We start from the raw sequence: 27893 nt of genomic DNA on the forward strand, positions 1-27893 counted from the left end.
GTTGGTTAAAGCTGCTGGATACCGCTGTGTTATTTCGACAGCGTTTCAAATTACATTATAGCATACGTAGAAAGCAATTTAACTAAGATGTTGAGTTTTCATAATGTTAACTAATTGAAAAACATGGTTCACGACGACGTCCGAGTGGAATGGATCCGACGGTGCGTCTTTGCCGGCCTAAACCTGCCGGACCACTCCGACTGTTTTGATGAACTGTTGGGTCGGAGAGAAGGAGAGGAGGAAGAGAAAATCACCCGCTTTTTGAACGTGGTATCTGAGGAGGACTCGCCTTTATGCCTTCTGTTCTTCAAAACTATCAGAGAAGAAGAGGTTGAAATTCCAGTTGGTAAGTAACTAGCAACTAGCTAACTAACGTTAGTAAAGTTGGCAAAGGTGTGACGTAAACGTTGTGCCAGGCACGCTTTTATTTGTGTGTGTGCGCGCGCGCGTCTGTGTGTGTGTGTGTGTGTGTGTGTGTGTGTGTGTGTATATATATATATATATATATATATATATATATATATATATATATATATATATATATATATATATATATAGTATAGTATATATATATATATATAGTATATATATATGTATGTATATATATATATAGTATATATATGTATATATATATATACCGTATATATATATACATATATATATATGTATATATACATATATATATATATATATGTATATGTATATATATATGTATATGTATATGTGTATATATATGTGTGTATATGTATATATGTATATATATATGTATATATGTGTATATATATATATATATATATATATATATATATATATATATATATGTATATATGTATATATGTACATACACACACACACACACACACACACACACACACACACACACACACACACACACACACGCATCACTTTTACACTACTCATTATTTACCCGATCACACCCATTCATACACTGATGGGAGGGGCTAAGGTTCCACCTGCCTACATTCACACCCACATTCATACACTGTAGAACACTGTTGGGGAACACTTTGGGGTTAAGTGTCTTGGTCAAGGATATTGCCATGGACTAGCAAAGCCTGGGATCATCTGATTGAAGGACGACACAGCCCACGTGGCTCAGTGGTATTATACTGCTTTTATGAAGCTATTTGCAAACATTTGGGTCACAGAGGAAACTCTAATAAACTCTAATCTCCAAAGACAATATTAAAGATACACAAGATGCACATACCAGTGCTAGCTCATGTGTAGACAAAAGGACTGTGTTGAAATAACATTACAACATCTATAATCACAGAAAGCGATGGAGATTCTTCCGATCCGGACTTGGAGCCCTGGACTCAATGTGAAGAAGAGATGAGCCCAGACTCCGAGGAAAAAAATGAACAAAGTCCCAGCCATGTGAGATCAGACTTAAATTCCAACCCTTGTGTAGATTGCTTTCATTTTGTGGCTGAGTTTGAAATAATCTATTTGTGTGTATTGTTGATTGAGAGGAGAAAATGTCAAAGTCATTTTTTGATTGTGTGTTTTCAGAGGATGGAGATTCAAGTGGTCTATCACATTGAGCTTCATGTGGCAGTTAACAAATACCCAGAGAGATTTTTGAAATCTACCGTGTTCTACTTTCTTAGGAACACAAAGGGTAAGAAGACGGATAAGTATCACGACAAAGCATGTTCCAGCCTCTATTGTACTTAAATTTCATTTGTGTTTCAAACAGAGACCGTTGTTGAACCAATGGACGTGAATGAGGCCAGCAAGCTGATGCCCAGGCTTTTCGACTTTGGTATGCATAATGGACAGCCTCCGTTTGTGCTGCAGAACAAACTTGCCCATGTAAGTAAAATGAAAAACGACAAACAGCAACCACAACAGTTGAACCAACTTAATATAACAACCAGAGAAAAACTGTACCAACCATGTATATTAAAAACATTAGATTTACTGAATAAAGAATATGTGACGAATATGTTCACTGTGTCTCTTGTCAGGTGTATATTCCTTTGATTACTGCCCACCAGATGAAGATAACTGGTGCAGGTTATGAAAGCAAGGCAGTTTCTCCTCAGGAGGAAACCAGTGGAGAGGGAGAAGAGAAGAGTCCAGAAAAATCAAATGAGCAACTCATAATTCGTGACGAGTTGCTCAACAGGATGTACAAATACTTGGGCATGGTCAAGACAACTATCCAACGTCAGACACAAGGTTTGATTTATTTTGAGAGACCAAGGACTTTTATTCAGGAATTTATTATTATTTGACATTCAAAAAACAAGTAAAGATTTCATTGAACTCTGTAGAATAGCTCTGTTGGAGTTCCCCTCATGAACACCAGTTAACTTTAATATACTGCTCATCCTTGTTTTCAAATGCTTATTTTATAATAAACAGTACAATCTAAAGATCATCTTATTTGTCGCAGATGAGACAATGCTGCAAATCCCTGAGCTAGACCTGGTGCCGGAGGTGGATGTACTGCTATCTAATCCAGAGATGATAGAAAAGTTGGAGCAGTGTGTGATGAACTGGCAGACTCAGATTACCATTATCATTGAGTTGCAGCGAAACAAAAAGCCACAGGTTTGTGACTCTTCCTACTCTGAGTTTCAACCCACGCATACTTGGTGGTGTCAGCTGAAAGATTTTGGCTCAATCTCAGCATTTAAGGTTACTAGATTCATGTCATTGCCATTATACAACAGGGTTACACAATGAAATGCAATTTGTTATCAAAATCTAAAGGTTACAAAAGCTTTGCATGAGAATTTGCCCTTGTAAGCTTCCTTAAGAAATACAGTCGTTTATGAGCTTTTTTCACCAGGATCATGTTTGTGATTCTAAGGAACTTAAAACTGTTCGCTTGCTCCACATCATATCCATTAATGTAGACATCATTGTGTTCTATGTAGAAGACATCAATCAGAATATGCATTGTGATATCCAAAGACCAATGTTCAACATTCTGTTTTAATTTTTCTCCAGGGCCCTAGCCCTTTGGCAGAGATAACTTTTTGGCAGGAGCGTGCATCCACCCTGATGGCTCTGAGTGAGCAACTCAAACAGCCTTTAGTCTGCAAGATCTTGGAGGTGATGACCAAGGCAGATGCAGGCATTATTCAGACCCTGGATAGAACAGTTGCAGAACTCATTAAATACCGTGTGGAGTCAAATGATAATTTATGCCTCCTCAGCACAATGGAAAGACACTTCATGGTGAGCTGCATTTTTTATAATTCATAATTGCAAAATATTCTTTACATGACATTTTTTCGTCTGTTAAGATTAAACAGAAAAACTGACAAGAGGTTACAAAAACACACTTGCCAAGAATCGGAATTGTGACGACAGAATTATTTTCCTGTCCTTACCTTCACTTCATTGTATGTTGTAGAATCTGGGTACTGGAGCAAATCTCAATGTGCTCCTGGAGAACATTGCTCCTTTGATGATCAGCCTGCAAATTGTGTGGATGATCTCTTGCCACTACAACACAAATGAGTGTATGGTCCCTCTAATGGAGCGTATCGCCTGGCAGCTGTGTGAACGTGTGACTCAAGTAGTTGATGTCCAAACGCTATTCAGGTATGTGTGGATATATTTCAATTTTACGTTGGAGGCTTAAGGCTTAGTGAGAATTTCAGTTTAAGTATGTTTTAATGTCAATATTGGTCAGTAATCAGTCAGATGCCTTTACTTCAATTGGTTGTTTTGTGGTTGCAGTATAGTGTATAGAAATTTGCTGTGCTTTGGACAGAGATTGTAGAGAAGTGGCCAAATCCAAGGTGCATGATGCTAAGCAGGTCCTGGACCAGTGGAGGTCATCCTACTTCCAGGTGCGGGCTGAAATTGAAGAATCCGGCAGGATTCCACGCTGGGAATTTGACCGTAAGAGACTGTTTGAGAGGACTGATCACATGGCTTCCGTCTGCCACGACTATCACACTGTTTTGCAGGTCTGTATATATAAATACCATGAATACTAAACAAATGTATTAAAAGCATCTCAGGTTTTTGAAAGAGTTCTTCCTGATTTATGTTGTGCAGACTTTGGAGGAGTTCCATAATAACTTTGGTCCGGAGCTAAAATGTGTAACCGGTGACCCAAGACGCATTGAGGAAGTTTTGTGCAGAGTGGATAATCTGGTTTTGCCTATTGAAAACGTCAGTTTTAATCCTTTCAACATCAGCAAAATGAGTAGCTGGAAAATGATCATTCAAGACTTCAATACTACAGTTCAGGTGAGTTTTGGACATCTGAAATACAGAAGTTGTGAAAATATAAGTTCTTTTCGATCAGAACATTTTAATTAAAGGGAAAATTCTCCACCTTTTTTGTGGATGTCCGATCACTGCAGATGGAAAAAATACAAATGCTCATTTATGTCCAGTATTGACCCAGAAAGCTTTTTCCCTTTGTTGCAGAGCAGTGCTAGCTGTGCCTTAAGCAACAGGGTGCATTGCACGTGAGTGGCGAGTTCACTAAGTTGAAAAAATAACAAAATAAACAAACAAAATTTTAATGAAGGACAAATTATTACACCTAAATTGAAAAACACAACAGTACACCTTCTGAATTCGACTTTCTCTTCTAAACTAAATGAAGCCAGGCTTAATTACCTTGTTTGCGCATCCTAAAACATGCTTCAATCAAATTAACAGAATCAAAACAAAACTCACCAAAACCACTAGTCCATAGTGTTTCCACTGTTCCAACAATTAGCCACTCTGTTTTAGATGAAAAAAAATCCGTAATTCACTGAGTAGGACTTGATAATCTGCTGGCTCTACACGTTATTTTCACCTACAGTATCGCCCCCTTGTGCTGGCTGCCCGCTGAGCAGTTGCCCAACTACAGCGGCTGGTTGGCGGCTCTTATTCCTTCCTTTAATATAAAAAAATAAATTAAAAAAAAGAAATTGCCCCAAACTCGCCCTGCTGGACTTTGTTGTCTTTTCCAGTTTATCTCCAGTATCCTCAAGAAAGTCTCCAGCACACCTCTGTCCGAGTGAGTTGTTCTGCCAATGCTGTCATTCATTACAGCATCATAGGGCAATTTGAGCTAAGGCTCCACCAGTTGAATGTTTACCCTCAGCTGCTAAGGTTCTTGTGGGTTCCCGCTGGCCATATCCGCTTTGGTGCAACCGCAGCCTCAATAAATAACCGAGTCGACCAAAGCACTTTAGAATTGACACTGTAAAAAATTGTCATCCATAACATTCATTGCACTCATATTTTGGGATGTCAATTTTGCTGTTGGAAACGTGACACATGCCAAGAGAACAAATAAGTTTTAGAGTGGCATTGCGCCCCACTGCTACCACAGCTACACCATTAGTAACGACTGCAGGTGGGATTCACACTATATACTTCACTGATAAGGTTGGAAATTAGCAAAAGTTCTTTTGAAGCATGGTTGTATCAATGCACTCGTCATTTTACACAAACACAATTGCATCATTTTCTTTGTGCTGTAAACCTCAGTTATCAAGCTGATGCACTTCTCACATGTGTCTGCTCAGGCTATCGAGGAAGAGGCCATCGACTTCATTGACCAATCCTTTAAGACACTGCGCTCTTCAGCTGCGGCCTTTGACATGCTCCTGAAATTCAAAAAGATCCGCTCCAAAGAGGCCATCAACAACCATTTGATGATAAAGTTTAATGACATCCTGGTTCAGTATTGTAAAGAGGTACTGTACTGTGAGATCAAGACAAGTTGCTGGGTGATATTTTGACTTTGTAGTTAAATTTTAATTAGAATAAAATGGTGTGACGATGTTAGCTTAATAGATCAATATCATATCTCTTGAGGAACAGTGTTTATGTGGAGTTTGAAAGTATTCCCAATGTACTCAGCTTCATGATTATCAGTAGATATTTGAATAGAGTGATGCTCTGCTTTAAGAATTTCCAAATGTTGTTTTTTTTTGTAGGTGGACCGCATCAGTGAAATATTTGAGGCACAGAAGGACAATCCACCACTGAATAGGAATGAGCCTCCTGTGTCAGGAGCCATCAGATGGGCTAAATCTCTTTTCCACCGCATCAAACACACCATCCTTCCATTTCTGGAAGTGCCAGAGATGCTAGCGAGTGGACAATATATAGTGGTAAGTTAAGTGTCTTTTGCACAACTGTAAAAGGTTAATGTAAATATTACATTGTTTAGACACCACAATATATTAAATGCTTTATTAGGTAAAGAGGCAGTGCACATTAATAATGTTATTGAAAGCCTTTTTGTGACTTGCGCTGCGTTCTGCTCAGGCCAAGGAAAAGTACATGGAATTGTCCATGCAGATCAGGAACTATGAAGTGAAGAAGTACCAGCACTGGCTGGTTGAGACAGAATGCAACTTGCCATTGCAAATGAAAAAAAACCTGTTGGCCATGATTCCCAGTAACAAACAAATCCTAGCAGAACTGGTATGTATCTCTCTATTTAGATAATTATAACTGGTACTCCATATCGTGCAAAAATACTGGGTTAGCATTATTAATTGGTTGTGATTTTTCTCATTTTAAGGACGTCCCTCCAACTGAAAACAGGCTACAGATGGGTATGCGATACACTGTGAAATTTGCTCCAGAGATCAAAGAAATAATTTCGGAGACAAAGCACCTTGTGTCACTTGGCTACTGTGTGCCCGACCTGGCTCAAAATGTTGCTTTACAAGAACAAAAATTCATCAAGTAATTATAATTACCACACGCTGAGTACCAAACCACAGAATCACAGACTGATGTAATCTATGCCCTTACTTTTTTTAACCTTGGTTTTAGGCATGTATATGATCTGAAAAACGTTGTCAACTGCTACCACTCTGTAATGGACAGCCTCAGCGAGGCACACTTCATTATGCTGGCTCAACAGATCAAAGCGGTCAAAACAGACATTAATTTTGGATGCAAAAGACTCAACTGGAATTCTTTGGGTATTGTATATACAGACTCTTAAATAACTGTTTAGTCTGATTAATGCACACTTGTGTTCTGATAGAAAAGTAATGTCTGTAAAATTAAAATCAAATAATACGTGTTTGGTTTTAGGCATCTCCGACTTCGTCAATCAAGGACTGCAAGCTGTCTCTAAGTTTGAGTTAGTTGTCAATCAGGTTCAGAAGAATGAGAGGGACATTGAGTCAAAGTTGCAATCCATGGTGATGGCCAACTTACTGAAATATCAGGTCCCAGACAAATCAAACGACTTACCAAGTAGGCTATTATTTATTGGATATCTTCATTTTAATATAAGACTCAAATAATTTTCATTGACTAAATTGCATGGTTTTTCAAGGTGTCAAGGATTTCTGTGAACGTATTGAGCGAGATTGGACCAAGGGTGTGAATTTGCTGAGTAGGAAGTATGCAGACATTGGACCCCTCATCACTAAGATTGAACATTTGATCATGGGAACCAGCAGTGGCAAAGCCAAACGTATGGCAGATTATTACATATATTGGGAACGCAAGGTGCTAGACTCCCTTATAAAGATGGTGGTTAGGTAATTACATCATTTACATTTTTTGAAGTTATCTACTTTATTAGCAGTAATACTCACTACTCTTTTACAGTATAAATACAGTACAGTATGTTACAACCACTGTCACATGCCTGTGGTTGACTTTCACATTTAGGAACCTTCAGGCCTTCAACGCGTTGCTGAGGGGAAATATCGCTCTTTTCCAAATTGATGTCATCCTGTCTGCCCCTAAGATTATGTTGCAGCCCCAAAGCAAGGAGATCCACTGGCTGATCCTGCACTGTATCAAATACTGTGTACAGAGCACCAAGGTAGGATCATCATGAAGTACTACCAATATTATTTCTGAATATGTGAACTAATTCTGTCCATATTGTTGTGTTACAGAAATTTGTGCGTTGGATGCATGGGACCTGCATTGAGTGCCCTCCCCAACATGTGGAAGGGGAAGATGAGGTGGCGATATTTAGTTTCTTCAGTGACGTCTGGCACCATCCTCAGATAAACGAGTGTGCCATGACAGTGTCCCAGAACATAGAGCGGCTGCTCATCTCTGTGGATCAGTATATTGTCCACTGGAAATGCTATCGGACCCTTTGGGAAAAGAACAAAAACATCGTCAATGAAAGATTTGCTGCAAGAAAACCATCCTGTGTCATGTTTGATGATAAGCTGCAGGTCCTTTCTCGTATCAAACAAGAGGTGATGCTGGAGCCTCGGTTTAAGAATGAGCACATCATCCATCTAAACCTGGAGCCTCTGGCTCACACGCTGCAGGAGGCTGCTGAGTCCTGCATCAGTCTACTAGGCAGTCTGCTCAACAAGCCTGCCAAAGTGGATCTCTTCCACATGAGAGATGATTTCATGGTATTGAATCATGCTCCACTGTCATATGTTTTAAAGTACATTTTCTTCGATCTTCATGTGTGATTTATACTTACGGTTACTTTATGCAACAGCATCTCTCTAGAAAGCTGAAACAAAATCCGAACACTTTTGATGACCTGAAGTCTGTCCTTGGCACCATATCAGACATCAGGGACATGTCATTAGATGTGGAGATGAGATTCATTGATATTCAGGAAAGATACAGAACACTGGCCATGTACAAATTGGAGGTACTGTTTGTTTATTGTTAAATTATTGCCCATTGAAAGCACAAGTTGATACTGTTTCCCTTGTTTAATGTCTTGTGTTTTGTTTTCCTTGTGTAGGTCGGAGAGGATGAACTGGAGCTCGTGGCCAACATTGACCAGATGTGGAATGACCTGTTTGCAGAATCCAGACAGGTGGATCGAAGTCTGAAAGGTGTCAAGAAATCATTTACTCAGGTAAGAAAACAAACTCATAATCTGCTAAAACATACAATTAAAATGACTGTTTTTGGAAATGTATATTTACATTCTCTTTCTATCCTCACCCTCACCCAAAGATTACAACGAAGAATATTGAGGAGTTCAAGAAGGATTTGTTTGTCTTTGCTGAAAGTTTCAACATGCGTGGTCCTGGAGCTGTGGGAGATGATTTAGAGAAAGGTACTTGTGCACTTAAACTCTACCTTCAGTTGTTATATTCAGAGCAATAATATATGGTGTTACATTTTGAAATGTAGTGGATGAACCAGCCGCTCTCATTTCTTTCTTTGCAGGACTGATTGTTATGGAATCATATGAGACAGACTTTGCCAAGATCGTGGCAGGACGGCAGGAGCTAACTAATGCTGAGAAGCTATTGGACCTACCGGTCACTGTGTACCCAGGGGTTGTCAGTATACAGAAGGAAATGAAGGGCTTGAGACAGATATATGGCGTCTATAAAGCTCAGAAGGTCGGATGTGGTGGCATAACGGGACACTTTACATATAATTCTGGTCAACATAATTTTTCAAGTATTTCTTGTGTTTGCTCTTACATCTTTTAGGACACAAAGACAGAGTGGTCTCAGACATTGTGGGTGGATTTAAACATCCAGCTGCTACAGGAAGGGGTTGATGGTTTCATCAAAAGCTTGAGGCAGCTACCGAAAGATGTGCGGGCGTTACCGGTGGCCTTCTTTCTCGAAGGACGCATGAAGGAGTTCAAAGAGTCTCTGCCTCTTCTGTTGGACCTGAAAAATGAGGCCCTCAGAGACAGGTCAGTTAACAGATTGACACCAGAACCTAACTGGAATAAATCTGACACCCAAAACATGAGAGTAGGGTATGACATATTTAAAATGTATGTTGTCCAGGATATAAATATAATGGTTATGATAACATGAAATGAACATGTGATTTTATGTTTCCTGGCCACAGACACTGGAAGGAACTGATGGAAAGGACCGGCACTAGCTTTGAGATGAACCCTGAAAGCTTTACTCTGGAGAACATGTTTGCGATGGAATTGCACAAATATGCAAACGACATAGGTCACATTGTCACCTCTGCTGTAAAAGAGCTCAGTATTGAAAAGGCATGCAGAATTAATTTCTATTTGGAGTCAGAGATCAGTTTTATTGGTTTATGAGTGAAATCCCAAATACTTGCTTGGATTGTATAACATAAAACTCTTGTATGTATGTGTTTCAAGGGGGTGAAGGAGGTGGTTGATACCTGGGAAAACATGAAGTTCAGTGTGCTGCCTTATTTTAAAGGCACCCAGGACCGTGGTTTTGTTCTGGGTGCAGTGGACGAGATCTTGCTAAATGTGGACAACGACGCCATGAACTTACAGAGCATGGCGGGCAGTCGTTTTGTTGGCCCTTTCCTTGGCACCATACAACAATGGGAAAAAGACCTGTCCCTTATCAGTGAGACGATAGAGGTCAGTGAGATTATCTCTCATCATATGTAAGCCAATTCATAAAGTTTTTGCTAAAAAAATATCCCTTGCACAGGTATTGTTGCTAGTACAACGAAAATGGATGTACCTGGAGAGCATATTCATCGGCGGAGACATTTCCTCACAGTTACCAGAGGAAGCCAAGAAATTTGATAACATTGACAAAAAGTTTAAAGAAGTGAGTTTGGCAAACATATTTGGTCTTAATAAAGCAAAGCACTTTGTTACTGGACATCTCACAATTATATCATGTTCTTCATTTTTTTTAAGATAATGATTGACACAGTGAGGGCTCCAAACATTAAGCGGTGTTGCCTGATTCCCAACCGGCTAACAGACCTGCAGGCCCTGAGTAATGGTCTGGAGAGGTGCCAGAAGAGTCTAAATGACTACCTGGACTCCAAACGGAATGCGTTTCCCCGCTTCTTCTTCATCTCTGATGATGAACTGTTGAGCATTCTAGGGAGTAATGACCCTCTCTGTGTCCAGGAGCACATGATCAAGGTATCATGGCACTACAGACAAAGTCTGAGAGACAGATAACAAATACAGCATTATTCTTCAAAGCAGAAATCAGGAGGATCTCTGCTTGCCATGTGTGTGAATCTTTTTTCTCGATCTGTTTGTTTTCTTTGTTCCACAAGATGTATGACAATATAGCATCTTTGAGGTTTGACAAGGAAAGCAATGGGGAGACAGTAGCTGGAGCCATGGTGTCTGCTGAAGGTGAGGTGATGGAGCTGAGGAAGCCCATCCCGGTGGAGGGTAGGGTGGAGGACTGGATGATCGGAATACTTCTGGAGATGAGGAAGACAAATAGACTCATCACCAAGGAAGCAATCTTCTACTACTGCAAAGACAAGAGCAGGTGTGTGTAAATATGTGTATAATTAATTTTGCCGGTGCCTGTGCGTGTGCAAATGAGCTGCAGTAAATGTGTTTTTCCCTTTTCTCATAGGGTGGATTGGATGATGCTGTACCAGGGCATGGTAGTGCTAGCAGCAAATCAAGTGTGGTGGACCTGGGAGGTAGAGGATATCTTTCAAAATGTGAAAAAAGGAGAGAAGCATGCACTGAAGAACTATGCTAAGAAAATGCACAAGCAGATTGATGAGCTGGTGAAACGCATTACTCAACCAATGAAGACAAATGACAGACGGAAGATCAACACTGTGCTAATCATCGATGTGCATGCAAGAGACATTATAGACAACTTTGTACTTAACAGGTAAACCTTACCTCAGTTTTAATATTTTTCAAAGACGTCTTGTTTTTTTTTTACCTTAAATACCTAAGGAAATGTTCAATTTTATTCTCTTTCTAGTATAATGGATGCACAAGAGTTTGAATGGGAAAGCCAACTCAGATTCTACTGGGTCCGGGAACATGACAACCTATTTGTGCGTCAGTGCAGTGCTACATTCTCTTACGGCTATGAGTACATGGGGTTGAACGGTCGATTGGTTATAACTCCACTGACAGACCGTATCTACCTCACCATTACACAGGTTTGAGAAGCTTTGCACATTTTGTACCAACCACACCCAAGCAGAAACATATAATATGTTTCTGACAACATGATACCTGTAATATGTGTGATGTGATACAGGCTCTCTCCATGTACCTGGGTGGAGCTCCTGCTGGACCAGCTGGTACAGGAAAGACAGAGTCCACCAAGGATCTGGCCAAGGCTTTAGGCCTGCTCTGTGTGGTTACTAACTGTGGTGAGGGCATGGACTACATGGTAAGAAGCCGACACTTAAAGAGCTAATTAAATATCTTAGTCTAAAAAAACATAGTCTCAAAATGCGCCACCACACAAGGGTGTCTGTAATCATCAGGCATCTCTGCTGTTTATGGTATGTTCATGCACTTCTATGCACATGTTGGTAAAATACAGTGTATAGTACACACAACTGTATGTATGTATATATATATATATATATATATATATATATATATATATATATATATATATATATATATATATATATATATATATATATATATATATATACACAATATATATATATATATATATATATTGTTGCTGCCAATGTGTTCACTCTGTTGCACATCTGCTGGACAAAGTAGCCAGTGCCTAGTCTTTATTTATCACCAGCTTTTTTTCTTGAATTCCTTTCCTCTCTGTGTGCAGGCTATGGGTAAGATCTTCTCTGGCCTTGCCCAGTGTGGAGCATGGGGCTGCTTTGATGAGTTCAATCGAATAGATGCCTCTGTGTTGTCAGTGATCTCCTCCCAAATACAAACAATCCGCAATGCTCTCATTCTGCAGCTTAAAAGGTTTAATGTAAGTCTGTTGTAGTTTGGCAGAACCAGTAATGAAAACATTGAACATACTTTCAGGTTTCATAATAATTCATTGATATATCAAGAAGAAAGTTATTTTGCCAAAACATCGAACAATTATTGACCATTATCGCCCTAAACCTGCTGCTCCTTTTCACAATGAACATCAGTTTGAGGGGCAAGACATCAGCCTGGACAGTCGCATAGGGATTTTCATCACCATGAACCCAGGGTATGCAGGACGCACAGAGCTGCCAGAATCAGTCAAAGCCCTCTTCAGGCCTGTGGTGGTCATTGTGCCTGACCTGCAGCAGATTTGTGAGATCATGCTCTTCTCTGAGGGCTTTCTACTGGCCAAGGTGAGGGACACACAGAAAGAGCACAAATGACATTGCTACTATTTAGATGATGCTCTCATCCTGAGTAATGTATAATGAACACAAGATTACTATAATGTATAGGATGTATGAGTTGTTTCAGGTCATTTAGAAATGCAAGGATAATTTACAGTGAATTACTTGAAAATGTTCTGAGATTTCTTGAAGGATGAAAAGAAAAAAATGTTGTGTAAACAGTGAAAAATCCCAAACTGCACTGCTTGCAGCTACAAATGTCAATTTCCTATAAAGGATTTAATCTTGATGATTTTACTCAATTCAGGTGCTGGCAAAGAAGATGACAGTACTGTATAAGCTGGCGCGTGAGCAGCTTTCAAAGCAGTCTCATTATGACTTTGGCCTGCGAGCTCTGAAGTCTGTCCTGGTGATGGCAGGAGAGCTGAAGAGAGGCTCACCAGACCTCAGTGAGGTAGAGACGCAACAAAATGTTTCCTGTTTCATATTCATATAGGAAATATAACACATATCTTGTTTGCTTACATTCAATATGGAACAAGAGAGTTATTTATTTGTGATCACTTAAGTATAGAGTGAAGCTTGATTGCTCTTGGGAGCTTGTTTTAGATGAGGTCTTTTTAGTGTCTACCTCGTATTTTGTATCAAGTAATGTTGCAGATGCCACAGAGAATATGAAAAAGCAATTCTTCTGGCATTATCATAATTACTACTTATAGGTTTAATTTGAAGCAGGGACTGCAGCTTAAAAACTAACTTTATTATTGCTTTAACCCTTATTGAAAAATACAACACCATTTTTTCCGTTTTTCTTTTCCTCAGGATGTGGTGTTGATGCGAGCACTGAGGGACATGAATCTGCCAAAATTTGTGTTTGAGGACGTGCCCTTGTTCATCGGGCTGATCTCAGATCTGTTCCCTGGGCTTGACTGCCCTCGTGTTCGCTATCCCAACTTAAATGATGCTGTGGAAGAGATTCTGCAAGAGAACAAATATGTCATGCTGCCTAACCAGGTGTCTCATCTTTGTCTTAGACTTGATCTTTTTTTAAGATACAGGCTTTCCTACACAACTTAAATATTATTTTATTAGCAAAGATGTAGTTACATCATGATTGTTTAGAAGATGTTGACATGTTCCATTATTTATGCTGTCTGTGATTTTAGGTGGATAAAGTGGTGCAGATGTATGAGACGATGATGACGAGACACACTATTATGATTGTGGGTCCAACAGGTGGAGGAAAATCAGTTGTGATTAGCACATTATGTCTAGCTCAGACCAGGTCAGTTTACATCCCTTAAATTTACACCACCTTCCTAAGCTTTTGCGTGCACGAATAGTCATCTTTGTTTTATCTCATCATCAGATTGGGCTTTCAAACCAAGCTGTATCCTCTGAACCCTAAAGCCATGAGTGTCATTGAACTTTACGGTATTCTTGACCCTGACACTCGAGACTGGACTGATGGGATCTTATCCAACATCTTCCGTGACATTAACAAGCCCACTGACAAAAAAGAGCGGAGGTAAAAAAAAACAACCTGAAGGAGACATTTCATCATTCAGTTGACATTGAGTAGATTTACAGTATACAGTATATTGATATCATTAATTAATTCATACAACATGAACTTTGGCTCATAGGTACATCCTGTTCGATGGGGATGTAGATGCTCTGTGGGTCGAGAATATGAACTCAGTGATGGATGACAACAAGCTCCTCACTCTTGCCAATGGAGAACGGATTCGTTTACAGAATCATTGTGCTCTGCTGTTTGAGGTTTGTCTGAATTTCAAGATGGCTGTTAGCGGAATACCTTTCCTTTTACCTGCAAAGCAACTTTCAAAGCAATAATGTAAAAAACCTTCACCATCACAGGTTGGAGATCTGCAGTATGCTTCCCCTGCTACTGTTTCCCGCTGTGGGATGGTTTTTGTTGACCCCAAAAATCTGAGATACACCCCACACTGGCAGAGATGGGTCAACAACAGACCTGACAGTGTATGACAAAAAACATAAACACTATATGATAACTGTACTTGCTTTAAATGTACTAATATCTTAACACAGTTTTGTTTTCTAGGAACAAGAAGTGCTCAACATCCTGTTTGAGAAATATGTGCATAGCTCTATTGATATGATTGTGGAAGGTATTGTGGATGGCAAACAGGGCCAGAAACTGAAGACTGTTGTCCCTCAGACAGATCTAAACATGGTAGGTCAATCCCATTTATCTCAAATGTACGCCAGTAACAGTTTTGTTGTATTCATGCACGAAGATTAGTATAGTTCCGATTCAGAATTATGCACGTGTTGGTTGTGCATTCAGGTGACTCAGCTTTGCTTGACACTGGATGCGTTGCTTGAGAGTGAGAACATCATTCCTGAAGTTCTCGAGTGTTACTTCCTGGAAGCACTGTACTGCTCATTGGGGGCCACATTGCTGGAGAGTGGTAGGACGAAGTTTGATGAGTTCATCAAAAGACTTTCCAACTTAACTACAGTGCAAGATGAGAAATCCCTGGCTGGACCCGGTGAGATTCCAGGTAAAAATAAATCATTTGTACTTAGATTTGTATGAAATTAGCATGCATTGCTAACCACCTTTTGTGATTGACATTTATTATTATGTACTAGAGGACAGAGTTGAAATAAATGATTGTTTTTTGCAATGATTGACATTGGTATCGATAATCATTGCAAAAACTTTGAAAAAATTAATGAACAGGATTGCTTTTTGGTTTTATATTGAAATAAATAATATCATGAAAACTAACACAAATTTACTTTTGGACAATTTAATTCTCTGTGTGAATAAGTTCAAGTGCCTCTTATTTGTGTCTGCATCCAAACAGGATACCTCCCGACTCTGTATGATTTCCATTTTGATGGAACAAAAATGAAGTGGGTTCCATGGAGTTCTCTGGTCACCAAATATATCCACAACCCTGAAATGAAGTTTGCTGATATTTTAGGTAAAGGTCAATTCTGTGAGCTATGAGGCAGGAACGAATCAAATGACCCACATAAGTATTGATTTTAAACTTTTTGGCCCCCCTGAGTTCCTTGTTCCACTTTGATTTTCTTTATCATCCGTCTTTTGCTTTAGTGCCAACTATTGACACTACAAGAGCCAGCTGGATCCTGGAACAGATGGTGAAGATAAAGAGGCCAGTGCTTCTGGTCGGAGAGTCTGGCACTTCCAAGACTGCCACCATTCATAACTTCCTGAAAAACCTCAATGCAGATACACGGGCAAGTTTACCACTCACATTTTACATCATGTTATGATATTCTTTACATTTGTTCTCTTCTGTTTCTAGATTACTTTGATCATCAACTTCTCATCCAGAACAACTTCAATGGACCTGCAGAGGAACTTGGAGGCCAATGTGGAAAAAAGGACCAAAGAGACATATGGGCCTCCTATGGGGAAAAGACTGCTGGTCTTTGTGGATGACATGAATATGCCAAAGGTACCTACTCCAAACTGTCTACAAAGTATTGTAGCTCATTCACTGTGAAAGAGCGTGTATGTTTGATATTATTGCAATATACTGTATGCTCGTCCAGGTTGATAGTTACGGCACACAGCAACCCATCGCACTTCTGAAGCTGTTATTAGACCGAGGAGGCATTTATGACCGAGGAAAGGATCTTAACTACAAAATCCTCAAGGACCTTGGTTTTATTGCTGCCATGGGAAAGGCAGGAGGTGGGAGAAACGAGGTAGATCCCCGCTTCATCTCCATCTTCAGTGTCTTTATCATCCCCTTCCCTGCAGTGGACTCCCTCCACCTTATCTATGCTTCTATTATCAAAGGCCACACCAGAGTGAGTATCTCTTTCCCACATAAATCAATACACATCAGAAACTCAATTACTTAGATTTAGTAAACTTGGTCAAATATTGTAGGGATTTGAAGACGCCATACAGAAGGTTTGTGATAAAGTCACCTCCTGCACACTGGAACTGTACAACAACATCATCAAAGATTTGCCACCCACCCCCTCCAAGTTCCACTACATCTTCAACCTGCGGGACCTGTCAAGAGTCTACAACGGACTTACCCTCACCAAATCTGACAGGTGTGATCTGGCACATTCACTCCTATAACACATTAACAAAGACCTTGTTTGTGTTTTTAAATGTATTTGCTTTACCTGATTATGCTCTCACAGGTTTTTGACTGTCACCCAATTTGTGCGAGTCTGGAGGAATGAGTGCCTGAGAATCTTTCATGACAGACTCATTGATAAAACCGATAAAGCCTTGGTAATAATCATTACTAATAGTAGTTGATATTTAATGTATATTCCCCTTGGTATTGACTGTGGGGACACATCCAATATGTTTATTGTTCCTCCAACTGTAACTACAAAATGTATGTTCATCTGCTACGTGTGTTCCACCGTAAAAATGTATCCAATGTTTTTGGCCACCAGCTCCAAGGCCACTTAAAAAACTTGATTGAGGAGCATTTCAAGTCAGACATGGAGGCAGTCATGAGGGACCCAATTCTTTTTGGAGACTACAGGACAGCCCTAAGTGAGGATGAACCAAGGGTCTATGAGGACATACAGGACTATGATGCATCAAAAGCCCTGTTTCAGGTATTTATGAAGTTATATTGTTAATCGCAATGGATGGTCTCAGTCTAATATACATTTTGGCACGTTATTGTACACATTGTTTCAATTATTTAGTCTCACATACTGAGATGCCACTGTGTTTTTGCATTCTGCAGGAAATTCAAGAGGAATACCATGAGAACAATTCGGGGAGGAACCTCGTACTGTTTGATGATGCTCTGGATCATCTGACCCGCGTGCACCGCATCATTCGCATTGAACGTGGCCATGCACTGCTCGTCGGCGTAGGGGGCTCTGGAAAGCAGTCCCTCACAAAGCTCGCTGCCTTCAGTGCCGGCTGTGAGGTTGTAAAAAACAAGAACCACGACAGTTTTTGTTGATGGCCAAATTATTCTTAATGATGAACCAATTCAATATCATGATTTTTTTAAAGATCAAAGTCACATATCCTACAATTATACTTGAGGCAGAGCAAATATACGTTTTATCAAAATGTTCACTACTAGACATCACACGTGTCATGCCAAGGAAAAAGGGAATGTATATACCACAAAAAACATCTAGAATATCTCCTTTTACTGACATAGGAATGTAGCATCTTATTGAAGCATTGGAACAAAATGATTTGGAATATAGTTTATAGGTGACACTGTCTTCTAATGTGGAAACAGGATTATTCTAATTTAAAAGCTAAAGGATGAGTGTGAGAGATGTTAAGTATCATTGAACTATATCTTCCTAGTCATCATTTAAAAGGTTTTCTTAACTCTGATTTCTATGGTGTAAAACATCATACAGAAAAATATTCTCCATCATCTAGTAATGCAATCTGCTTTTTCCAGGTGTTTGAGATAACACTTAGCAGAGGATACAGTGAATCAAACTTCCGTGATGACCTGAAAGCCTTGTACTTGAAGCTTGGCATTGAAAATAGGAAGACAGTGTTCCTCTTTACTGATGCCCATGTTGCTGAGGAAGGCTTCTTAGAACTCATTAACAACATGCTCACCTCAGGTTGGATATCACACTAACCTCCTGGTACACTCTACATTTATTTTTCCTAAAAAACATAGCTGTAGTACTGATCATACTCTCTCTAGGGATTGTTCCTGCATTGTTCCCTGATGATGAGAGGGAGTCCGTTCTCAACCAGCTTCGTGATGAAGCTCTCACGATGGGAGCAGGTCCCTCAAAAGAGAGTGTGTGGCGATACTTTGTCAACAAGAGCGCTAACAATCTACACGTTGTATTAGCCATGTCTCCAGTAGGTGACACCCTCAGAACACGCTGCAGGAACTTCCCAGGTAAAAAGGGATGTTAGGCATCACTTGATTCTGTTATCATTTCTGGGTTTCTTTCACTAACTGTGTACTTTTCTCCCAGGACTGATGAACAATACTGTGATAGACTGGTTCTTGCCATGGCCTCCACAGGCATTACTTGCAGTCGCTCAGTCTTTCCTTGGTGTGTAATTACACACATTTATATCTTTTTTTAAATGCCTATATGATAATTTAAAAAAAGTTGTTTATGGGGGTTTCTTTACTTTATTTAACTATAATGAAACCTCCAGTTATATAGTATCCCTGAATCTAGATTTTCTTTTTTGTCTTTGTTTTTCCCCAAAAGGTGAAAGTCCTATGATTCCTGAGGCACACTCTGCATCAGTGATAGCTCATGTGTGTATGGTCCATAGATCTGTGGGTGACTACAGCAAGCTATTCCAGCAGAAACTCAGACGTTGCAACTATGTTACTCCAAAGAACTACTTGGACTTCATCAGCACTTATTCTAGCCTCTTGGAGGAAAAGGACCAATATATTCTAGGTGAGATGAAGAAACACACTATGAAGTCTATACCTCTGTGTGAAGGGTTAGACTGGTGCCACCGGGCACTGTGCATTGATTATTTGAAAAACTTTTACTAATTTGTCCTTTCTTTCTCCAGCTCAGTGCAAGCATCTAGCGGGAGGTTTGGATAAACTGAAGGAGGCTAGTGAGCAGCTGGTAGAGCTGAATGTCAGACTAGCGGAGCAGAAGGTGGTCCTTGCTGAAAAGTCCACAGCCTGTGAGACCCTGTTGAATGAGATTGGCACAAACACGGCTGTAGGTCAGTGAGTACCTGCATCTCTAAACTTATGGTTAGGATAAACAAAGTGTACCCTAAGCTTCCAAAGCAAAACACAACATTTACAATCATCTTATCAATGACGGTTTTTTTTCCTAGCTGAGGAGAAAAAGACTCTGGCAGAAGAAAAAGCCAAAGAAATTGAAGTGCAGAACAAAGTAATAGCTGTGGAGAAGAAAGAGGCTGAAAGTTCTCTGACTGAGGCCCTGCCGGCATTAGAGGCAGCCCGCGACGCCCTAAAAGACCTGGACAAATCTGATGTCACAGAGATCCGGTAAACTCTCCTCTTTACTCATTCTGTTGTTAAAAAAGCTGACAATGATTTATCATAATAAATGAATAAACAGGGACTAAACTTCTGTAAATTAAATGTCAGCCCAAAACGTACTGTATGTGGTGTTGTTTAATATTCTACAAGGTTTAATCGGGCACCAATTAATCATCATGGAAACTTAACACTTGCATGCCTAACCAAAAAGCAAATCTCTTAATATGTTAATCAAAACTCTCCCTCTATCTGCATTTTTCCGGCTGGTTTATTGTGCAGATCCTTTGCCAAGCCTCCCAAACAGGTGCAGGTGGTTTGTGAGTGCATCCTGGTGATGCGTGGCTACAAGGAGATCAATTGGCAGTCAGCCAAGGGAATGATGTCAGAGATCAACTTCCTGCGCTCTCTGACAGAAATGGACTGTGATTCCATAAATTATAACCAAGTCCGGATTGTCAAAGGTAAGTGGGCTTCATTATCAATGATTACTCCGAATAATGATAATACTTATTTACTGAGTAAGATAGTGGCATTTTAATTTTCAAAGTAACCAGTTGTTTTCTTTGCAAATGTTTAGGCTACCTCAAGGAACTCCGGACAAGCTTTGAAGAGATGCAAGCCATAAGTAAGGCCGGTTCAGGATTGCTCAAGTTTGTTGAGGCTATCATGGGTTACTGTGACATTGCCAGGGAGATAAAACCCAAGAGAGAGAAGGTAATGCAAAGTTTGTACATGCTAATATTATACTCTAGTAGCAACACGGATTGAACAGGCTTATTTCCAATTTGTTTTTAGGTTGCGCGCCTAGAGAAGAACTTCTTTCAGAGTAAGAAGGAGCTGGAACGCATTCAGAGTGAGCTTAATAAGATCCAGAACGAGTTGCAAGCTCTTGGAGAGAAGTACCAAGCTGCTATTGAGGAGAAACAGCTGCTACAGGATGAGGCTGAGCTCATGGAGAGGAGGCTGATAGCTGCTGACAAACTCATCACTGGCTTGAGCTCTGAGAATGAACGGTGAAGCGATAAAATATAAAACTTGCAGAGAGTGGCTTATTTGATTCTTTTAAAATCGCCTTTCCTTCATTAACCTTTTCTCTTTACTACTCCATCTTTCAACTACCTCGCTCAGATGGACACAAGATTTGGAGGAGTTGAAGCAGCGTCGAGTGCGTCTCCTGGGCGACTGCCTGATATCTGCTGCTTTCCTGAGCTATGTAGGGGCCTTCAGTTGGGACTTCAGGAATGAAATGGTTTACCAAGTATGGGTTAAGGATGTGCAGGATAAAGGCATCCCCTTGAGCCAGCCTTTCAAAGTGGAAAGCCTTCTGACTGATGAGGTAGAAATCAGCAGGTGAGTGTGTTCTCACTAAATTATACAAGTTTCACCTTTGCAGGCATATGATTTTGATTATGTGGATCTGTCTTTATGTTGTCTGCACACTGACGATAGGGCTAACAATGTGTGCTATGTTGTAGATGGGGCTCTGAGGGTTTGCCTCCAGATGAACTCTCGGTGCAAAATGGAATCCTCACAAGCAGGGGGAGCCGTTTTGCCATGTGTATTGACCCACAACAGCAAGCACTCAACTGGATTAAGAAGAAGGAAGAACACAATAACCTCAAGGTACAACATATTTCATTCCTTTACAGGATTTATTCCAGAACTGCTCACAAGTTCCGGAATGACTACTGAGTTAGCTTCCCACCGGTGACAGCCCCAGAATCAGCACTTAAATGTATTTTTAGGTTTCTGCCTCTAGGGCTCAAAACAGTAAAATGCCCCAAATAAGCATTTTACAATAACAATAGCCATCATTGCGTTTTGCGGTACATATTTGGATACATTTCAGAACCAAAACTAATTAACAGCTAATGTTACACATGTTACTCAGAAGCATACAGTGCACTCTGCCAAATTACAGTCAACCATCAACACAACAGCCCAAAATAATAAATGTTTTGATATTTAGTAATATTAAAAAAATTATAATTGTGTTGCTCACCATTGATGTAACCACTTTGGAAGGAAAGTGTTACCTGTTTTATAACTTAGGCTATGTCACGCAGCCTATGCTGGGTGGAGTTTGTTATCCAATCAATGCAAATTTGACCTTGAAGAGTTACAAAATGCTGACATTGTCGTCACCCTTTGGTTTCCCAGATCTCATCTTTCAATGATCCAGACTTCCTGAAGCAGCTAGAGATGGCCATTAAATATGGCTTTCCATTCCTTTTTCAAGATGTGGATGAGTACATTGACCCTGTGATTGACAATGTCCTGGAGAAGAACGTAAAAGGATCAGAGGGCAGGCAGGTCCTCATGCTGGGTGACAAGGAGGTGGACTATGATCCCAACTTTAAACTCTACCTCAACACCAAACTTGCTAACCCCAAATACTCACCATCAGTGTTTGGAAAAGCCATTGTCATTAATTATACTGGTAAGATTGTTTGGGATGGCAACCATGGCTTTGTCTGTAACATTTGAACTGCATGTTCTGAATGTTTTGTTTGTCTTAGTCCATTCATTGTATCTATATTACATGTAGTGACTCTTAAGGGTCTGGAGGACCAGCTGCTGAGTGTTATCATGGGCTTTGAGAAGAAGGAGCTGGAGGAGCAGCGTGAGCGCTTGATTCAAGAGACAAGCAATAATAAGAAGCTGCTGAAGAACCTCGGGGACTCCTTGCTCAGGGAGTTGGCCACATCTACAGGCAACATGTTGGATAACACAGAGCTGGTTTACACATTGGACGAGACAAAGTCAAAAGCCAGTGAGGTCAGTTTGGCTACAGTAAGCACAAGTGAGCTCATGGAATAAAAGCATTTTAACTGAAGTCAATAATCCTAGTTTTTCATTTATTTGATGTGATCATCAGGTATCTGTGAAACTACAGTTGGCCGGGAAGACGTCGATGGACATTGATGAACTCAGAGACAGTTATCGACCTGCTGCCAAGCGCGGCGCTATCCTGTTCTTTGTACTGACAGAGATGGCTCTGGTGAACAGCATGTACCAGTATTCTCTTTCCTCCTACCTGCAAGTGTTTGACTTTTCACTGCGCACATCTATGCCTGACTGTGTCCTGCTCAAAAGACTGAAGAACATCATGACAACTCTGACATACAGTGTTTATAACTATGGCTGCACAGGTAAAATAATACATTGAATAATGGAATGGATGGAATAGGATCACTATCTTAAGATAATACATAGTATTTATGATTATTTTGTGGTTAATATAACCTAAACTTACTGTCTATCCTTAGGTCTGTTTGAGAGACACAAGCTGCTCTTTTCCTTTAACATGACCATCAAGATTGAGCAGGCAGAAGGAAGGTCACCTCAGGAGGAGTTGGAGTTCTTTATTAAGGGTAAGAGTTTAACTCATCTAAAATGTTTAAGTAGATAATAGTAATCACAAACTCAGAAAATAATGTGTATGCACACAATGTTCATAGCACATCTTGTTTTTTCCTATCTTGCATGTTAAGGTAATCTATCCCTGGAAAAGAGCACACGTGCAAAGCCTTGTGACTGGCTTCCAGACCAGGGCTGGGAGGATATAGTGAAAATAGCAGAGCTCTTTCCTGAGCACTTTGGCTCTTTGCCGGATGATGTGGAGAAAAATTCCACTAACTGGAAGTCTGTAAGTGACCACAGTGACAGAAATCACGACAGGCATGTTACCTTATCGATTGAGAGTTCATCCTTGATTCTTTTTCTGCTCAGTGGTATGACTTAGATGGACCAGAACAGACTCAATTCCCCATGAAATATGAGGAGAACCTGTCGGCCTTTCAGAAGCTGCTGTTGCTGCGCTGCTTCCGTGTTGATAGAATCTACAGAGCTGTGACTGACTACATCACTGTCATCATTGGCGAGAAGTGAGACTGTTTATGGTGCAATATTGCAGTTGGATTGACATTATACAGTATTTACTGTATAATGTATGCGCAGTAGACCAATATTTGACAATGTTATTAGAAGATGTAAATATTTACACAGAGAGAAACCAAGCCCTGAGTTTCTATGTGTTTTCTTGTGTTTCTGCTCAGATATGTGCAGCCCCCTGTGATCAGCGTTGATGCGATTTATAAACAGAGCTCGGCTTCCTCCCCCATTGTATTCATCTTGAGTCCCGGCTCTGATCCGGCCACTGACCTCATGAAACTAGCCGAGAAGTCAGGCTTTGGAGAAAACAAGTTCAAGTTCCTTGCCATGGGCCAAGGCCAGGAGAAGGTACACAATAATACTCTTACATGTCACAGCTGCAAAGCTTTAAGGTTGGTCACGTGGAAGGAGTTTGGGAACAGGAAGTAGTCACACTAAGTCAAAATAAAATGACGTTGAGGGTAACTGTCTTCTGAACCTGTGATACAGGTGGCACTGCAGTTGCTGGAGAGGGCGGAGTCCCGCGGTCATTGGTTGATGCTACAGAACTGCCACCTGCTTGTAAAGTGGCTGAAGGATCTGGAGAAGTCCTTAGAGAGGATTACCAAACCCAACCCCACTTTCCGCTTGTGGGTCACAACCAACCCCATTCCGGATTTTCCCATTGGTATACTGCAAAGGTCTCTAAAGGTGAAACACATTTTCTCTTTTTTTTACAGCAGTATTCTTTTTACCATTTTTTTAGGGTCTCTGAGATACAGTATATGCTAAAAGGATTTCTGTGAATAGCTGTTGAGTTAGAATGTTTTTAGTATGTTGAGAAGATGACATTGTTGCATTTTTTAATACACCTGATACTACTTTTAAATTGTACACACCAGTGCAGGGTAGACACATTCAGTGAGCGTGGCCAAGGCTGTTTTTCTTTTGTTCAGAAGTTCATGTGTACTATTGTGTGCAGGTTGTAACTGAGCCTCCCAACGGTCTCAAGCTGAACATAAGAGCCACATACTCTAAAATCTCCACGGAGACTTTGATTTCATGCCCTCACCCTGCCTTCAGCAGCCTGGTATATGTGCTGGCCTTCTCCCACGCTGTGGTGCAAGAGAGACGCAAGTACGGGAAGATTGGCTGGAACGTCTCCTACGACTTCAATGATTCTGACTTCTTCGTAAGTGGCACCAGAGTAATTTTCACGCCGTTTAAGTGATTTTGTAAGACTTTTTTAGTTTCCATGTAAGTTGTATTCTACTTCACTTTTCAATGGTTTAACCATGATACTCTAACCAACAGGTGTGCATGGAGATCCTGAAGACTTACCTGACAAAAGCTCACAACCAAGGAGAAAGCAATATTCCATGGGGAAGTCTTAAATACCTTATTGGGGAGGTTAGGCTAAATTCATTGTGTTTTAATAGATTGTGTGTGTGTGTGTGTATATATATATATATATATATATATATATATATATATATATATATATATATATATATATATATATATATATATATATAATGTTGCAGGCTTATGCGGTACATTAAGCATGTCTATAATGTTCTGTAGGTGATGTATGGTGGGCGAGTCATAGATAGCTTTGACCGCAGGATCCTGACTGTCTACATGGATGAGTACCTTGGAGATTTCCTCTTCTACAGTTTTCGGCAATTCCACTTCTTTAGCAACAAGGACGTAGATTACAAGATCCCCGAAACTGGGCCCAAGAAAGTATACGTCGGTAAGTAAATATTTTAATCGCTTTACATTCTCATATGTAAAAAAAAAAAAAAGAGAGAATTTGAGATTGCAATAGCTGAAATCATGTTCGCGCATGGATGCATCACATTTGAACGCATTCACGCAGACACAACCTCATAAGCACTTGGCCTCCGTGCCAAATTGCAGCCTCCCAGGGAGAAAACTGTGGCTGCCAAAGGATGGGACATTTTGTTTTCTGACCGACAGAGCGAGTTATAGAGCTGCTGGTCGGTGCTAAAAAGTACATTTTTACCCTGCTATCCATTACAGATGAGATTGAGACGCTGCCACTGGTAAACACAGCAGAAGTATTGGGTCTTCATTCCAATGCAGAGATAGGGTACTACACACAGGCAGCGAAAGACATGTGGACTCACCTAATAGACCTGCAGCCTCAGACAGGTATGATTTGTTATCTTTCATCTATCCTGTCTTTTAATTGATTTCAAAGCTGTATGATACTGTTGAAGGGTGTTTACTCTCTTTGCTGCCATGTGTTTCCTCTTGTATGGTCTTTTAACACTATTTTCGGCCTCAGGTGAATCTGGTGGCAGCATCAGTAGGGATGAGTTCATCAGCCAGGTGGCCCATGACATTCAGAACAAGCTTCCTAAGTTATTTGACATGGATGTGATCTGTAAAAAGTTTGGGACTGACATTTCCCCAACCTCAGTGGTGCTGCTTCAAGAACTGGAGCGCTTCAACAAGCTAGTGGTCCGCATGCAGCGCTCTCTGGCAGAGCTGCAGAGGGTGAGAAGGAGGGGCGGAAGACGGCAAGATATTTGGGGAACAAACAGATAGATTTTTGCGTCTTTGTGCTTCACACAGTTTTAAATTTACTCTGATTATCGTGTATCCCCTAGGCCTTGGCTGGTGAGGTGGGAATGAGCAGTGAGTTGGATGAGGTTGCTCGGGCACTTTTTAATGGTCACATTCCGTCCATTTGGAAGAAGTTGGCACCTGACACTCTGAAGTCCCTCGGCAACTGGATGAGCCATTTCAAGAGGCGTTATGAACAGTATATCTACTGGGTGAGGATGGACACACACTATCACAGATCCCCTCTTATATGTATATCATCCTTTGTATTCTGGCATTTAAAAGTAAAGAAAGTAGCGTCATGTATCTGTGTACCTTGCGTCTATCAGGTGGATGAGGGAGAGCCAAAGGTTATGTGGCTATCAGGACTCCAAATCCCAGAGTCCTACCTGACTGCCATGGTCCAAGCGGCATGCCGGAAAAATGGTTGGCCTCTCGATCTTTCCACACTGTACACGCAGGTGACCCAGTACCGCAGTGATGATGAAGTCGGCTCCAAACCTGGACAGGGTAAGGAAATAAAATTCCCCATTTGAAGCATAATCAGTGATGAGTTATGCATACTGATAGTGTTATCCCTCGCAGGCTGCTTTGTGTCCGGCCTGTATCTGGAGGGAGCGGACTGGGACATGGAGAACAGCTGCCTGGTGAAGAGTAAACCAAAGGTTCTGGTGGTTGAACTCCCCATTCTCAAAGTCATCCCCATAGAGGCACACCGCCTGAGGTTACAGGTGTGGACCACAGGCACTATAGTTCTCCATCCAAATAATAACTTACTTCACTATTTCTGTGTTGTTCGTAACTGTCATGTGTATTTTGTACCACAGAGTACGATACGGACACCAGTGTACACCACATCTCTGCGGAGGAATGCAATGGGTGTGGGGTTGGTGTTTGAGGCAGACCTGTGCACCACAATGCACATCTCCCACTGGGTGCTCCAGGGAGTCTGTTTGTGCCTTAATGCTGACTAAAAAGCTGGTTAGCTCGCTTAGGCTGTTGATTGACAACGTTGATTGATGGATTTCTGCTTTTTTAGAGAGATTGAAACAAACTTGTTATACCTGTGATTAACTCGTTTCATAACTTATGATAAAAGATTGCACATATGTTTCAAAAATAAATTGATGGAGACTTAAAAGAAAACTAGATGCTTGACTCATTATCTATTCCATAGCTTTATTATTTTCTCACTAGATGGCAGCACACAACAGTACTTAACTCTTTACTCTGGGTAGTAGCTTCAGGGATTTATCTTTGGTGTTACAGTGGGCAAAAGTACCATGAAGTGGGTCAGGATATGTCAGGCCTAAAAATCTTCTATGTTTTTGTTTTTTTTTAAATGTTTGCGATTCAGTTCAATCACTTTTAATTTCATATTTAGGAACCCTGTTCATTCCTATAAATGACAGTAGATCCTGAATATTTCTGGTGAGGTTGTAAAAAGAACCTAATCTGCTGCAT

General features: G+C 40.4%; 1 protein-coding gene across 1 annotated transcript; it reads left to right on the forward strand.

The window, feature by feature from the left end:
• Positions 1 to 27558, forward strand: dnah10 (dynein axonemal heavy chain 10). The gene is made up of 78 exons (XM_068605053.1): positions 1 to 346; positions 1298 to 1401; positions 1537 to 1645; positions 1724 to 1839; positions 1995 to 2208; positions 2426 to 2583; positions 2986 to 3216; positions 3395 to 3585; positions 3758 to 3956; positions 4048 to 4242; positions 5523 to 5693; positions 5937 to 6113; positions 6271 to 6429; positions 6530 to 6696; positions 6787 to 6938; positions 7054 to 7218; positions 7301 to 7508; positions 7642 to 7798; positions 7875 to 8354; positions 8447 to 8605; positions 8702 to 8818; positions 8920 to 9022; positions 9136 to 9314; positions 9408 to 9619; positions 9781 to 9937; positions 10055 to 10288; positions 10362 to 10484; positions 10577 to 10810; positions 10951 to 11174; positions 11265 to 11534; positions 11631 to 11814; positions 11916 to 12050; positions 12465 to 12617; positions 12787 to 12975; positions 13277 to 13423; positions 13792 to 13983; positions 14136 to 14254; positions 14339 to 14497; positions 14616 to 14751; positions 14851 to 14973; positions 15056 to 15187; positions 15302 to 15518; positions 15828 to 15947; positions 16082 to 16227; positions 16296 to 16448; positions 16546 to 16806; positions 16889 to 17061; positions 17155 to 17248; positions 17419 to 17586; positions 17721 to 17909; positions 18408 to 18579; positions 18666 to 18869; positions 18949 to 19029; positions 19195 to 19392; positions 19514 to 19675; positions 19793 to 19967; positions 20241 to 20422; positions 20539 to 20675; positions 20757 to 20974; positions 21090 to 21311; positions 21437 to 21584; positions 22122 to 22401; positions 22510 to 22739; positions 22840 to 23113; positions 23231 to 23335; positions 23456 to 23610; positions 23694 to 23848; positions 24020 to 24203; positions 24345 to 24545; positions 24817 to 25026; positions 25149 to 25244; positions 25419 to 25590; positions 25881 to 26012; positions 26149 to 26360; positions 26474 to 26641; positions 26759 to 26939; positions 27015 to 27160; positions 27257 to 27558. The coding sequence occupies exons 1-78, from the start codon at positions 124 to 126 to the stop codon at positions 27401 to 27403; spliced, it is 13725 nt and encodes a 4574-aa protein (XP_068461154.1). The 5' UTR covers positions 1 to 123; the 3' UTR covers positions 27404 to 27558.
• The last annotated feature ends 335 nt before the right edge of the window (positions 27559 to 27893 follow it).

Source organism: Clinocottus analis, unplaced genomic scaffold (assembly GCF_023055335.1).
Source record: "Clinocottus analis isolate CAN_PGR_092001 unplaced genomic scaffold, fCliAna1.0.p SCAF_7, whole genome shotgun sequence".
Classification (NCBI taxonomy): domain Eukaryota; kingdom Metazoa; phylum Chordata; class Actinopteri; order Perciformes; family Cottidae; genus Clinocottus; species Clinocottus analis.